The sequence below is a fragment of the Apodemus sylvaticus genome, chromosome 2 (genome assembly GCF_947179515.1).
Source record: "Apodemus sylvaticus chromosome 2, mApoSyl1.1, whole genome shotgun sequence".
NCBI lineage: Eukaryota > Metazoa > Chordata > Mammalia > Rodentia > Muridae > Apodemus > Apodemus sylvaticus.
In genome coordinates this window covers 147,594,008-147,607,608 of record NC_067473.1, presented here as the reverse complement: position 1 = coordinate 147,607,608, position 13,601 = coordinate 147,594,008, and the positions used below count along the sequence as shown (strand labels likewise).

Here is a 13,601-nt window from a genome sequence, read left to right as displayed (position 1 = left end):
TCCCTTTGTAATTAGTGAGGTTTCTTGAGAGTTTGTTTTATGCCAGGCATTTGCAAAGCAAGCACCATAAAACCCAACTCTCCCTGCCCAAAGCAGTAAGATGGGCATTTATCTCCCTCTGCATGGATACGCAGCACACTTGGAGAAGCCACAGGTCAGTGTCCCGTGTCTGCCTCTGTCACTCCAGACAGGGTCTGTCCTTGAGCCAGGGGCTTATTTGCCTAGACTGGCTGACAGTGAGCGCCAAGTACTCTCCTGCCTCAGCTTCCCGGTGCTGAGGTTATAGGTACAAGCATCATCCATACCCAGCTTTTCATGTGGGTGCCAGGATCTGAACTCAGAGCCTTGTGCTTGTGCATTGATCACTTAAAAAAGAATCCATTTTAAAGGTAGGAAAATGGAGCCTAAGAATGCCCTAATGTGGCAGTGAGTGCTCCCAGGAGGCCTAGGGAATTGCCCCAGTCTATCAGAACCGTTCAGCCACTCCCAGATGTGGGACTTCCGCCCCTCCCTGTCTCGTCCAGCATCTTAATTCCTAGGGGCCTCCCTTAGGGAGGGGACTAAGTTTGCTCTGTGGCTCAGAGACAAAAGGTACAGATCCTGCCCCAGTATCCCAGAATGCCAGAAAACTGAGGGCCACTGCCCCGTGCTGAGCCCCATCCAAGAATAGGAGGGCTTCCTGGAGGTGGTGGCTCTGGACAGCACCTGGAGGATGGCTAGACAGGGAAGGAAGGAATCACGGCTGGGACCGGTGGTGGTGGTGTGGTGGCTGACTTAGCTAGCGGGGCCGGGACTGAGAGCATAGGCTCTTGTCTGTGGACCAAGTTCTTAGATACCATTCTGCTGGCCCCGAGGAGCCTGTGTAGCCTTGGAGGGTGAGGACACACGGCTCGTTTGCCTCTGCAAAAAGCCCTAGATGCTACCAGGTGCTGGCCAATGTCCCTCAGGATGGCTGCGCCAGGTGATTCCCAAGGCCCTTCCAGCTCCCGACAATGGTGTGAGCATTGCCATGGAAACCAGCTGTCCCTGAGTGGGGACAACCCCCAAGAGTATCTCTCTGAGCACCAGAACAGGAACCAAGCTATCCCAGAACATAGCTTCCTCTTGTCAAAGTCCATGTTGGGGCCACCCAGGTGGGCGTCTGGCGGCCCCACTGAAGTGGCTTCCTCTGGAGGTAACAAGTGATGTCACCAAGCTGCCTGGCTGCCAGACCCTTGCTCTCCCAATGCACTGTCCTCAGCTCAAATCCCCATAAATCACATAAGATGGAGAAGATGGAGGAAGGAAGCCTGCGGCTCTAGTCCAAGGTCTGTGCAGCCCCAGAGGGCCGATCACAGCAGCACTTTAGGCCCAATCAGTAAATAACAGAGCCGCGGGTAGAAACCTTGAGTGGAGGCCGCGGGCTGGAGCCTGCTGGGCGCTGGCTAGCTGCCCGAATGGGTCATCTTAGCCTTGCTTGCACGCTGTGTTGCGATGCAGTGGGCCTCAGTTTCTCCGCCTGGCTCTCCAGGGCTTGCTAGCTCTGAGTGGCTATGATGGTGGCAGCTGTTTGGGAGCCACAGACTGCAGAACCAGCTGACCTGCCTGGAGCCTAGGAACCCCCAAGTGTGTCAGTGCCCAAGGGACAGGGGGACTACAGAAGGCCAGAGCGGAGGGAGGCTGGGCGGTAGAGGAGGTGTGAGACTCAGGCTGTTCCCAGCCCTCAAGGGACCCTAGTGGCCAGCCCAGGAGACACAGCTGGTCCCCTGCAGTGAGGAAGAAGCAGAAAGCCATCTAGCTGGAGGAGGCCTGCCTACTGGAGGAGCTAGCTGGGGGGCAGGGCCCTGGGCTGGGGGGCAGGGCCCCGGGCTGGGAGGAAACAGAGTGCTGCTTAGACTACACCACGCTGTTCCTGAGGACAAGTTGTGGTGTGTGTGTGTGTGTGGGGGGGGGGGGGTTGCCTTGCTGGGGACTGGGCCAGGCCATGGAATGAGAAACAGCCTGGAGAAGCGGGGAGCCGTGTGACTGACTGGCTGTGGCCAGCTAGCCAAACAACTACCATCTGAGTAAGCCCTGCAGGGTCCAGGCAGAGCCGCTCAGGTCAAACCAACTGTGCAGGATGCTAAGGAACCCATGCAGACACCTGACTGCTGTTGGTATCCAGCAGTCAGCTGGCACCCTGACTCTGCTCATGTCCCCAAAGCCACCTGGGAACGTTGACTGAGCAGCCGTGAGCTTAGCACCTCTAGTAGTCCTGTGTGGCAGGTGCTGTCTGTCCCAGTCTCACTGGAAGGAACCAGCCAAGGGCTGGGCTGTGTGTCTCAAGGAAGCCCCTGCTAGGTATCTCCGGCAGCTCCTGGAGGTATCTTGATGGTATCTTGATGGTCTTGGGAGGTGCATGGACTTCTGGGCAGGAACAGTTCCCTCTGAGAGAACCTTCCAGAACGGAGTCTGTCATGTCCCTTGGCCAGAGCTGATACATTGTAGGTTTAAGGAGTCTCTGTGCCTCAGTTTTCCCTCAAGTGAGGCATTGCTTACGCAGAGTCACCATGTCCCAAAGGGCAGCATGTGCGAAAGCTGGGGGGTGGGGCTTAAGGCTGGATTTCTTGGAGGTGAAGTTCTGCTTCTGATCACATATCTGTGCAAGCTCCAGACAATTTCTTTTATTCCTGAGACAGATATCAACGCTAAGCACTGTGGGCCCCAGCTGGCTAGGCTCTGCAGGAAGCTGCTGCCTACTGAGGATGCCCTTTCTCCTGGGCCTGCCACCCCCACGTCCTCGGGAGAACCCTGCTCCATCCGGCCTGGATCCCTGTCCTTAGCCTTCTACAGAGATCAGGGCTGGAGAGTCGAGGAGGTGTGGCTCCTCGTGGGGCAGAGATGAGGGAGGAGCTGCTCAGAACACAGGTCTCAGACCAGCCACAGGTCAGGGTCACTCTGAGCAAGCCCTGATGGCTTATGTTTATACTGACCGGGATGGAGGCTGTTGACCTGCAGAGAGGTCATGGCCTACTCTGCAGCTGTGTGTGTCTCTTTCTGTGTGTGTGTGTGCGTGTGTGTTAATAAACATCATATTTGAACTAGTTTTCCACTTCTAGGACTATAAGTTATGAAGGCAGGAAGGGTAGTCTCACCCTATGTCCGTCTCCCCAAGTCCCCTTTGCTGGCATCCCCACTACCACAATACCACACAGTATGGGGGGGGGGGCGGTCTGACTCTCTCAGCTAAGCTGCAGAAGCTCCCCGTGGGATGGGGTGTGGCTCTCACAGAGCCCCTGTCTAACAGACTCCACCCCAGAGCAGCAGAGGAAAAACTCTCCCATTGGCTGCTGGTTAAGAGGGGAGTTCTGGACAGCTCAGTAGCTTTTGTCACCCCCCAGTCCGCTATGTGACACTTCTAAGCAGTTGGGAACCTTCCATTCTACACACAGTAGACACCTGGGATGGAACGTGGTGACCACGGTCGCCATGTCTCCCCGTCCTCTGAGTGCCTCCTGCGGAGGTGTAGAGGTCTGGCAGGGTCTGTGGGCAGGATATGGCAGATATACTGTAAGCCCTCCTGTAGCTGGCTTCCTGGGAGAGAAGAGCCGTATTCAGCTGCAGTTACTGAAGGAGTGGAATCAATAGGCCAGCCCTTTAATGGAGAGTGGGCAGCTCTGAGCGTGGCCCCAGGAGGCAGCCGGCTCAGTAGGGAGGGGCTGTGTGCTCTCGAACTGAAATCAGTGGCCATCACCTGCCCCCATTTCAGAGAGGGACAAACTGAGGCTCTTACTGAAAACAGAGCTAGCTGCTAGATTTTGTCTTCCCCCCCCCCCCAACACCTGCCTGCCCCGTGCTCCCCACGTGAACTATGTTTTTTCCAGCACGCCATGGCTGTATTGCCTTCCACCCTCTGCTTAGAAAGGAAACAGCTGAATATAATCTTTACACCTTAGTCAAAATTAATTTCCCTTTATTAAGTATTCCCCCACGAGCACTCCAGAGGGAGCCATCATGGCCGTTACAGTATTGTCACACACACACACAGAGCGCATGAGAATGTGTGTGTCCGCACACACGTATGGGACAGACATACACAGCATGTGGTGGAGCCCAGAGGACCTTGGGTGTCGACCTCACAGCTTCTCAAGTAGGCTAGACTCGCTGGCCAGTGAGCCACAAGGACCTGCGTGCCCTGCCCCCACCACCTCCTGAGATCTGGGAGTCCAAGCCTCTGCCACCAAACTCATTGCTTTTTGTTTGTTTTAGTCATGGTTTCTGGAGATTAATCTCAGGTCCTTATTCCTTCAGAGCAAGCACTTGTCGGACAGAGCCATCTTCTTGCCCCTGGACTTATTTTTTTTAAGAGTCTCATATTGATTGACTAGAGCCTTGCAGGCTGGGTCACCTGGTGAGGAGGCATGGTGGAGCTGGGTCTGAGGGCCCAGACGCTGGCTGCTAAGGGCAGGGCCAGTAGAGGGGTGTGGGGCATGGGTGGGATGTCTCAAGAACTGCAGAGAAACGGTGTGGTTGGCCTCCAGGCAGAATGGAGAGGGGGCCTGAGCCTCCGGGGGTGAAAGCCCTCTGCACACAGTGAGGACAGTACAGCTGTGTCTTGGGGACGATGGTGTGCTGTGTCCTATTGAGCTAGGAAGAGGTTGGGGTTGTGTGGGCCACTTTAGTGAATGAGGTGCTAGGGGAGAAATTCCAGGCTGTGGGCCCATGCTGCTGATCACCATGCTCCGCAAGGCCACCCTCAGGGCCTCTGTGGGTGTCCCAGCCCTGCTCCCGCTTGAGCCACTTGTAGGCTGAGGGTTTCTGGCCCAGGCAGGCAGCTTCCCTCCACATAGATCATTCCAGCCCCTGTTGGGCTCACGTCTCCTTTAAAAAAAAAAAAAAAAAAAAAAAAAAGCCTTTTTTTTTTTTTTTAAGATTTTATTTTTAGGATAAGAGAAAAAAAAAGGTTGGGGGAAAGGCTTTTTCGAAAATTCCTTCGGCACAGAATTAATGGCTTGTGAACGTCAGGGCGGGCTGCCGGAGTCAGTTCCCAGCCTTTCCACAGCCTCCCCTCTCACCACGGCCCACAAATCACCCCCAGCCCAGCCATCATTGGCTTTGCCTTTCCCAGGACCCGCACCCTGGCTGGACAGCCGGGCAGAGCTCAGCAGAGCGCCCAGAACCAACTCCAGGGGTCTCCCAGAGCTGGCATCCCACAGCAGGGCTTTACAATTTTAACTGAAAAAACAACTTATTTAATGACGCAAGTAAGTAATCTGTATTCAGTGGACTGGATGTTATGTAAGTTGTGGGAGACCATGGTCTCAGTGGGATGGGACAGCTGTAGCCCTTGTGCTGCTCCAGGACAGCTGAGGAGGAGCAGGCTGGGGCACAGCTCAGGACCCACATCTAAGGTCATCTCAGCTCACACACATCCAGGACAAAGGCAAGAGGGTTGGGGCCAAGGCTCAGGTCAGGAATCAGCGTGTACAGTGACTCTGTTTGCATAGTCTCACTTACTCTCGGTCAGCCAAGGTTTAAGAATATTAAATGGAAAATTCCAGAAATAAACAATTCATGATCTTGAAATTGCTTGTTGTGCTAAGTACCATGATGAAGTCTTGAGTTGTCCATCCCTGCCCTGCGTCTGAATCTGGGCTGCATCCAGCGTTTCCACTCTGCCTAAGCTACCCACCTAGTAGTCGCTCAGTAGTCATGGTTACTGGTGTCTTGTCCCCAAATGCCAGAGCTTTGTTCGTGTGCCCCTTAGTTTTCTTAAAGTGCAAATACACGGTGGTGGCAATTTGATACATCACAAAAAGCCGTGTCATGCCTGCCTTGGGAGAAAGGGTGGGGGGACTCTTGACACACCACAGCCACCCAGGCCTGAGGTGCAGTAAGACCGAGAGCCGGAGCCCACACTTCTGCGGTTGTTCCATCATTGCCTCTCTTACAGAGACTACTGGTAAACTCTTATAGGAGAGACTATGGGACCAACAGTGTTATAGGACTGGGTCCTTGTATTTTCTCACATTGCCCAAGGACGTGGGGCGTGTTCCTGTCAGGCACTGCTGTGCAGCAACCTGATAGACAATGGCCCCAAGGCAGGACAGGCTTGTGAGGTACAGATACAGGGTAGAGGGCTGGAATGGAGACCTGAGGGAGCTGAGGGCTGGGGCCCACTGAGGAGGCTGGGGCCACAAGTTTAGAAGGCAGCTTCTGGGTGTGGGCGGGGCAGTTACTCTGCCAGTGAACTTACCACAGCATCTCAGACTCCATCCGTGTAGGAGTGTGAGTCTGAGGACACACTTTCAGGAGTCTGTTCTTGACTTCCACTTTGAGGAAGTGACTCTCTCGTTGCTGATGTCAAGTTGAGATGAGTCTCCTGTCTCTGCCCGCTCTCCATGAGAGGACTGGGGTCACAGATGTGCACTGGCCTTTTTGTAGTTTACAGACACACTCGGGTCATTAGGCCTGTGTGACAAGGCCTGTGTGACAGCACCTGTACCTGCTGCACCCTCTCACCAGCCACCAAACCCTCCCCCCACCCCTCACCATAATTTTTCTTTCATTTTTTAGTTTTTATTTTTAAATATTTTATTTAGATTAATTTCATCCAAAATGTTTTGATCGTATTCTTCCCACACGCACACACATTCCTCCCAGACCCTCCCAATCTCTCTATCCACCCGGTCTTTGCTCTCACGAGCTCGACCCACCACGCAGCCATGACGGCTGGCTGGTAGTTCCCAGGGAAGCGCCTGCCTGCTCCTTCAGCACTGGGATCCCATGAGTCAACCCTGGGTCTGGCTTTCACACACTCTGCTCATCTTGCTTGTGTGGCCAGCACTTTACAGACGGAGCCTTCCAATCTGCTCCGTTCCTATGTTAGCACCAGTCATCTCTGAGACCCGATGGTGCCTGCTTAAGTCTGTCCCAGCACCAGCTGAAGACCTTGACCTCTGCACACTCAGCCCACCAACACCCCAAGGGCAAGGATGTGCACACGCCCATTTTATAGCTGAGTAAACTGAGGCTCGGAAAAGCAAAGTGACAAGCCAGGGTTAGCCATAGCAACCCTCCAACACAATTTGCCCATAGGTTTTGGCCCAGAAAACCTCAGCCCCAACCCGTATCTGGATGGGGGTTTGCCATACTCCAAAATTGTCCCAAGAAACTAGGGGACAGGAACAGATGCTAGAACTGTGAGGAAACACAGTGGAGATGGGAGGGACACCTCTTGGGTGTTGCTTCAGTAGTGAACTCAGGCAAGGATGGCCTCAGTGACCAAATATGGGCTCTTCCGGCCTCTGCTGTGTCTGGCCAGGAGAAATGATGTGGCCAGGTATGTGGCTGTGTTACTCAGGATGGTCTGAAATTCCCAGGGTCACGTGACTCTCCTGCCTCCGCTTCCCTAGTGTCTGGGACTGCGAGTGTGTACCCCTGAACCTTTAGTCTCTTAAAAGCCAAACTGCCAGGTCCCTTGGCCAGCCTACCCCTCCCCCTTCTCCCTCCCTTCCCCACACCTAGCCTAGTCCCCACACACCCCAAACACCAGCCACATCCTAGGAGTAGCTGTGTCACCCAGGGTCAAGGCTAGACCCCGACAACGTCTGGGGATCTATTTAGCCGGGCCTCTGCTTGGGTCAGGCAGGGTCTGAGCGCTGAGATCTGCCTGTGTGAACAAGCAGGGAGTCAGAGAAGGTTCCAGAGCGGAGTCTAACCTGCCTTGTCCACAGCTGCAGCCGGAGCAGCTGGACTGCGGAGCGGCCCACCTGCAGCACCCCCTGACCATCCTGCAGCCGCTGAGGGCATCGCCCGTGTTCCGTGCTCCAGGGCTCACGGCCGTGGCTGTGGCCAGCGCTAACAACTACACGGCCGTCTTCCTGGGCACTGCCTCAGGGAGGCTCCTTAAGGTAAGCACATCCCCGGGGAGGGCCAGAGTCGCTCTGCTGTCTTCAGTCTTCCCTCTGGGCCTCCACAGTGGCCTGCCACGGAGGTGGGGAGGAACTGGCCTGAGCCGTGTCTGCTTTCACATCTCCCAGCCTGGGCCTGTGGCTTCTTGACCTTTGCAGTGTGCATGCTCCCTCTGGGCCTCTGTTTCCCTACTGGCTGCAGTTGTTGGGGGACATCAGTGAGGGAGGCAACTGCGGGGCTGGTCACCACCTCAGGGGTCTAGTTTCTGGATTAACCATGAGGCCTGCAAGTTCCAGAGCTAAGGAAGGGCAAGGAACTGCTTCTCTTACCTCAGGGCAGACTGGACACTCCTGCCACTGCCTCTCCACTTCTCTGTGGACAAAGTCAGTCAGCCAGCCAGGCAGGCCCAGCCTAACTGACTCAGAGTCCATAATCTAATTCCCTTTGGCAGCTGCCTGGGTGGGATGGGGGTGGGGCTTGGGCCCAGCCGGCCTCGAACCACCTGTGGTGCCCAGGGACGGCGTAGGGCCCCAGTGCCTGCCAGTTACTCAGCTCAAATTTGAGCTTTTGACTGTTACTACTCGCTGTGTGACCTGAGGACATAGCTTGTCTCCTCTGGACTCCAGGCTCTCTATCCATTGAGAAATGAGGCAGAGCAGGACTGTGGTCCGAGCCCTCTCCTACCCACAAAGCTGCAGTCATTAGGCACCTGCTGTTTACCCTTTACCTCAGGGTACATCATCCTTTAGCTCTTGTGTGAAGCCAAGGATTCTATTCCACAGAAGCAGACCACTGAGATCCCTCAACAGAGGTGACTACCTCCAGAGTGACCAGATAGCTAGAGATGGGGCCGCTGCTTTTCATTTTTAATTGATTTCTGTGTGCCATGCTTGGGGTGGAATACAGGGCCTTAGTGACAGACAGCTTGGTGGCTCTCCCGCCACCAAGTTTGGACCGTCTATCTTAATCCGCCGCTGGGGCCCCAGGACTCAGTGAACACTGGGGAGGTGGAAATGAGGTGGCGTCTAGGGTAGGCCAGCACGGTGTGAACCATGGTCAGGCCTCTCCCAGCATCCCCAGAGGCTTTCTGGCAACATCTCAGAGACCGAGCCTGAGCCTGGGGGGCCTGGCACACTCCAGAATGGAAAGGAGAGAGGTGCTGTCAGGAAGGCGTGTAGCAAAGGTGAGGCAAGCCTGGCTGAGCAAGGTGTATAACAGCGGGAGCAGAGTGAGAAAGGATGGGGGCGTGGCTAGGGGTGTGGCTAGGGGTGTGGCTAGGGGTGTGGCTAGGTGGATCCTCAAAGCATCGATTGCCACAACAAGGAACATCTGCTGGTTTTAGAAACCCAGAGGAAGGTGAGTGGGCGGCCCCAGTGGTATCCAGACCGCCAGCCTTTACCCTCCAGTGAGTGTCTTGGAGTCTTGAGCACACGGCCTGTGGGGATGACAGGGGAACACAGACAGCAGGGCTTTGCCAATCCTTGGAGAGCCACGCAGAGGGGCCTGGGACTCTGGCCAGGACTCTACTTATCTTCTCTCTTATCTTAGCCCTGTGGAATGATGACCATCCTGACTCCTATTCACTGGGGAAACTGAGGCTCAGGGAGGGAAAACAACTCATTTGGAGTGCACATGAGTGCATATCAGAAATAGAAATCAAGCCTTGCTGTTAGCCATGACACCCAGCAGCCTCCCAGAGAATGGGTGGGAAATTACAGCCCACAGATACCCGGGGTCCATGTTGGCATCAGGCAGGAAGGGAGTTCCTGGTGGAGGCGCTCTTGAGTCAGAGAGCGTGAAGGCATGGCGCAGGCGCACTAGGAGCCCCCAGCCCTGGGGCAGCCTGACCTCGTGGGTGGCAGTCTTGGACACCCGTTGGTGACGCTGGCCTTTCCTTCCCCAGATCAGCCTGAACGAGAGTATGCAGGTGGTAAGCAGGCGCGCGCTGACCGTGGCCTATGGGGAGCCCGTGCACCACGTCATGCAGTTTGACCCCACAGATCCCGGCTACCTGTACCTGATGACGTCCCACCAGGTGAGGAGCTGTGGCCAGCCAGCTTTGGTGCAGGGCCTTAGCACGTGCTGACCCTCCTGTCGGGGACACCTCCTTCCCCACCTCCATCTTTGCTCGATCATGTCCGGGACACACTGCTTCAAGGAGGCGATGCTTCCCCTGCATACCCTCTATTAAGGCCTCCAGAGTTAGCTACCCTAGCCTCCTGAGAGGCGTGGCTCCGTTGCTCAGCTGTGCCCCCTCTGCCTGCAGATGGCCCGAGTGAAGGTGGCGGCGTGTGAGGTACACTCCACCTGCGCAGACTGCGTGGGCGCAGCCGATGCCTACTGCGGCTGGTGCACTCTGGAGACCCGGTGAGGCCCCCTGAGGAGATGGCAGGGCCGGGAGGCCTGGGGGGGCAGTGGGCCTGGCCTGGGACCTGACCCCATGGTGCCTGTAGGTGCACACTCCAGCAGGATTGCACCAACTCCAGCCAGCCGCATTTCTGGACCAGTGCCAGCGAGGGCCCCAGCCGCTGCCCTGCCATGACAGTCCTGCCCTCTGAGATTGATGTGCACCGGGACTACACAGTGAGTGGAGGCAGGCCAGCATGAAGCCTCGGGCACAACCAGCCACAGCCAGGCTTTAGGAAGCTCACAGCGAGGGCCAGGCACCATCTCCATGGCTGGGCCACTTCTTCAAGGTTCTGCCAGGCACTCTTGGCAGACCTAGTCAACCGTTAGGACCATGCAACCAGAGTGCACAGCAGGGCACAGGGCCACTGCTGGCGTTTAAATGGCAGTTTCTGAATATGCCGACTGGGGACACCCAGATAGAGAATAAGCCCTTCTTGTCTAATTCCTGGGTGTGTTAGTGGCTGTCACTTATCCCTGATATGGGACAGACGGGGTGGTGGCTAGTGTCGGGAGCCATGCCCACAGCGAGGTGGACAGCCCAGCAGCCTGGGTCCCTCCCGGCTCCTCCTCACTGACTCCTCTCAGGACAGGGCCCTCCTGTGCCACCTCGAGGGGCTCCAGTGGTCCAGATGACATATCAGCCCTGGCCTCAGCTCTGGGCAGCCTGGGGTAGGCACGGTCACCCAGCCCCTTGTCCATTCACACCCTACTATGCACTTACTGGGGCCATGCATGTACGTACTCTGGGGACCCACCCTGGCCTGGGAGGAGCTGCTGTGCTGGTGGAGGGAGAGAATAAGACAGGTAAAATGTAGAGGTGGGACGGCACACAGAACAGATTGGGGTGGGGCACAAGGGTAGGCAGGGAAACGGAGCAGACCAGCCTTGCCCCGGGAGAGGGCGTGGAGTATGAGAAAAATAGCTTCATAGGAAACGACAGTCCAGGGCCCTGAGGTGGGAGTGAGATCTACGTGTCTGGTGGGGGGGGGGGAGGAATGAAGTCATAGCAACTGTGTGCTGCAGAGGCCTTCTGTTTGTGAGACACCATAGCCCAGTCTAGCCTTGAATTTGTAGCAATCCTCCTGCCCCAGCTTCCCAAGTGCTGGGATTGCAGGCTGTGTCTCAACACCTGGTTGACAGAGCCTGTGTGACCTCTGAGATGAGGATCCTCAAATGGAAAAAAAAAAAAAAAACCTAAAGCCCCATTTACGAGTGGAGAGCCTTGAAGTCCCTCAAGACACCATTTTCTGAGAGACACTCGGGCAGGATCAGACAGATGTTCTTTTGCAATAGGATCTGTAAGGGGCATGACCTGGGCCTCACCTGAGGGTATCTCTCCCCCAGGGTATGATCTTACAGATCTCAGGAAGCCTGCCCAGCCTCAGTGGTATGGAGATGGCTTGTGACTATGGAAATGGCGTCCGAACAGTGGCCCGAGTACCCGGCCCTGCCTATGATCATCAGATTGCCTATTGCAATCTCCTGCCCAGAGCCCAGTTTCCATCCTTTCCTGCTGGCCAGGGTGAGTGCCTGGCTGCGGTGCCAGCCCAAGGGTGGGACCCTGCCAGCAAGCACATGTGGGTGAAGACTTTTGTGCCTCTGATCACTCTCCAGACCATGTGACCGTTGAGATGTCTGTACGGGTCAAAGGACACAACATTGTCTCAGCCAATTTCACCATCTACGACTGCAGTCGGATTGGACAAGTCTACCCCCATACGGCGTGAGTGGGCAGCGGGAGGGGCACAAGCCCCAGCTTGGATGACAGCTTCAGCAGACTGGGACACACAGCAGACAGGATCTCACATCCTTCCCTTGCCTGTAGCAAGCTTTGACCAGCCAGGCCCTGCAGACTGACACCAGACTGCTAGAGAGAAGTCAAGAGTCTACCTGCTTCTCCCTGGCATTAGTGGGAAGCCCCTACCATGCAAGATGATCCGTCTGCCCCCTTTATCCAAGGCTCATCCTTCTGGGGCCCAGCTAAGGGTGGGCAGCAGGGATCTGAGGGGTCTCCTTGTCTTCCAGCTGTACCAGCTGCCTGTCTACACAGTGGCCTTGCTCCTGGTGCATCCAGCTGCACTCTTGTGTCTCCAACCAGTCTCGGTGCCAGGACTCACCAAACCCCACGGTAAGCCTTCCTCGGGTGTACCCCCACCCACAGCTTGAGTATCCACTTCTCTTGCCTTTAAAGTCACCGTTGTCCTGGCCCTGCACTAACAGCCGGGGAGTGGGGTGGGGCAGGGGACTCGTCATTGCATGTTCAACCAATCCTCTGTGGCTGGACAAGCGGTTGCCTTTTTTCTGCCCCTGCCTTTGAACCTCTCTGGGTTACGACTCCAGGAAAGCCGGTTCTCAGGGCTACAGTGTGACCTTCTGGAAAGCCTGAGCCAGGCTGAAGCTGTGCCCGCCATCCACGGTGGATGCTAAGGGTAGAACATTGTCATCCGTGTTTTCAGTTTCTTAGACACTTCAAGCCCTTGTCCTATGGCTTTGAGAGGCGGTGGCTTGTTCAAGGCCACCTACCTGGGAGGCCTTGGGCCTTAAACCTAAATCCTTTTACCTTTCTTTGAAATGTAGAGTTGAGTACTAAGACCCCATGTTCCCATGCTGTTCCCATGGTGTGTTGCCTTCACCCTGGAAGGCTCCTCCCTCTTTCAGGGGTCACACATGAAATTTCTGGACCTTGGCCGGTGACTAGCAGTGCCTTGAGCTCAGACATACCTCCCCTGGCCTTGTGTCAGGGATGTGTACCCCAGGAGGGGCTGCCATGGCCTCGGCCTGACCCCCAGGCCAGCCTTCAGCAGAAACCACACCCGGCTCGCAGCGCGCCTGGAACGGGTTCTCACTGACAGGCCCAGGAGTGGCCTGTAGTATTGAGAGAAGCTCTGGGTGTTGGGGTATGGTTCGTCTAGGCCATCGTGCCTGTGGCTCTGGGGTTGGGGGCACCTGGCTGTAGCATGTTCTTACCTACAGCTCTAAGCTGCAGGCACAGCAGGGACTTGGTGACTGCTGAAGACCAGACGTGTCCCTTGCATCTGCCTGGTACATGCCAACCCCTGAAGGACCAGAGGCCTCCTTACAGTCCTCCAGCACTCACTGAGTGCTTGTTGTATTCTCGAGTCTGTGCTACGCACTGGGGAAAAGCCAATTAGATGTAGTTCTGTCTTTCCCAGCACAGGCTCAAAGCCTTAGCTGTGTGGCTGTGTGATCCCAGGCAAGTTACCAACCCTTTCTGTGTCTTTCTCCCTCTGTAATGTGAGGCCCACAGCAAGGGCTAGAGTAGAGATCTGCAATTACTCCAGGAGGCACCAGTCCTGTAC

General features: G+C 55.9%; 1 protein-coding gene across 1 annotated transcript in view; it reads left to right on the top strand.

Annotated features, from left to right (window-relative positions):
* The window catches only part of Plxnd1 (plexin D1), a 39,962-nt gene that overhangs the window by 6,355 nt on the left and 20,006 nt on the right, over positions 1-13,601 (top strand). The window contains exons 2-8 of the mRNA XM_052174618.1: positions 7,695-7,871; positions 9,776-9,907; positions 10,139-10,239; positions 10,326-10,455; positions 11,626-11,803; positions 11,896-12,004; positions 12,307-12,409. Coding sequence (XP_052030578.1) covers positions 7,695-7,871; positions 9,776-9,907; positions 10,139-10,239; positions 10,326-10,455; positions 11,626-11,803; positions 11,896-12,004; positions 12,307-12,409 — 930 coding nt within the window. The remainder of the gene's footprint in view (positions 1-7,694; positions 7,872-9,775; positions 9,908-10,138; positions 10,240-10,325; positions 10,456-11,625; positions 11,804-11,895; positions 12,005-12,306; positions 12,410-13,601) is intronic.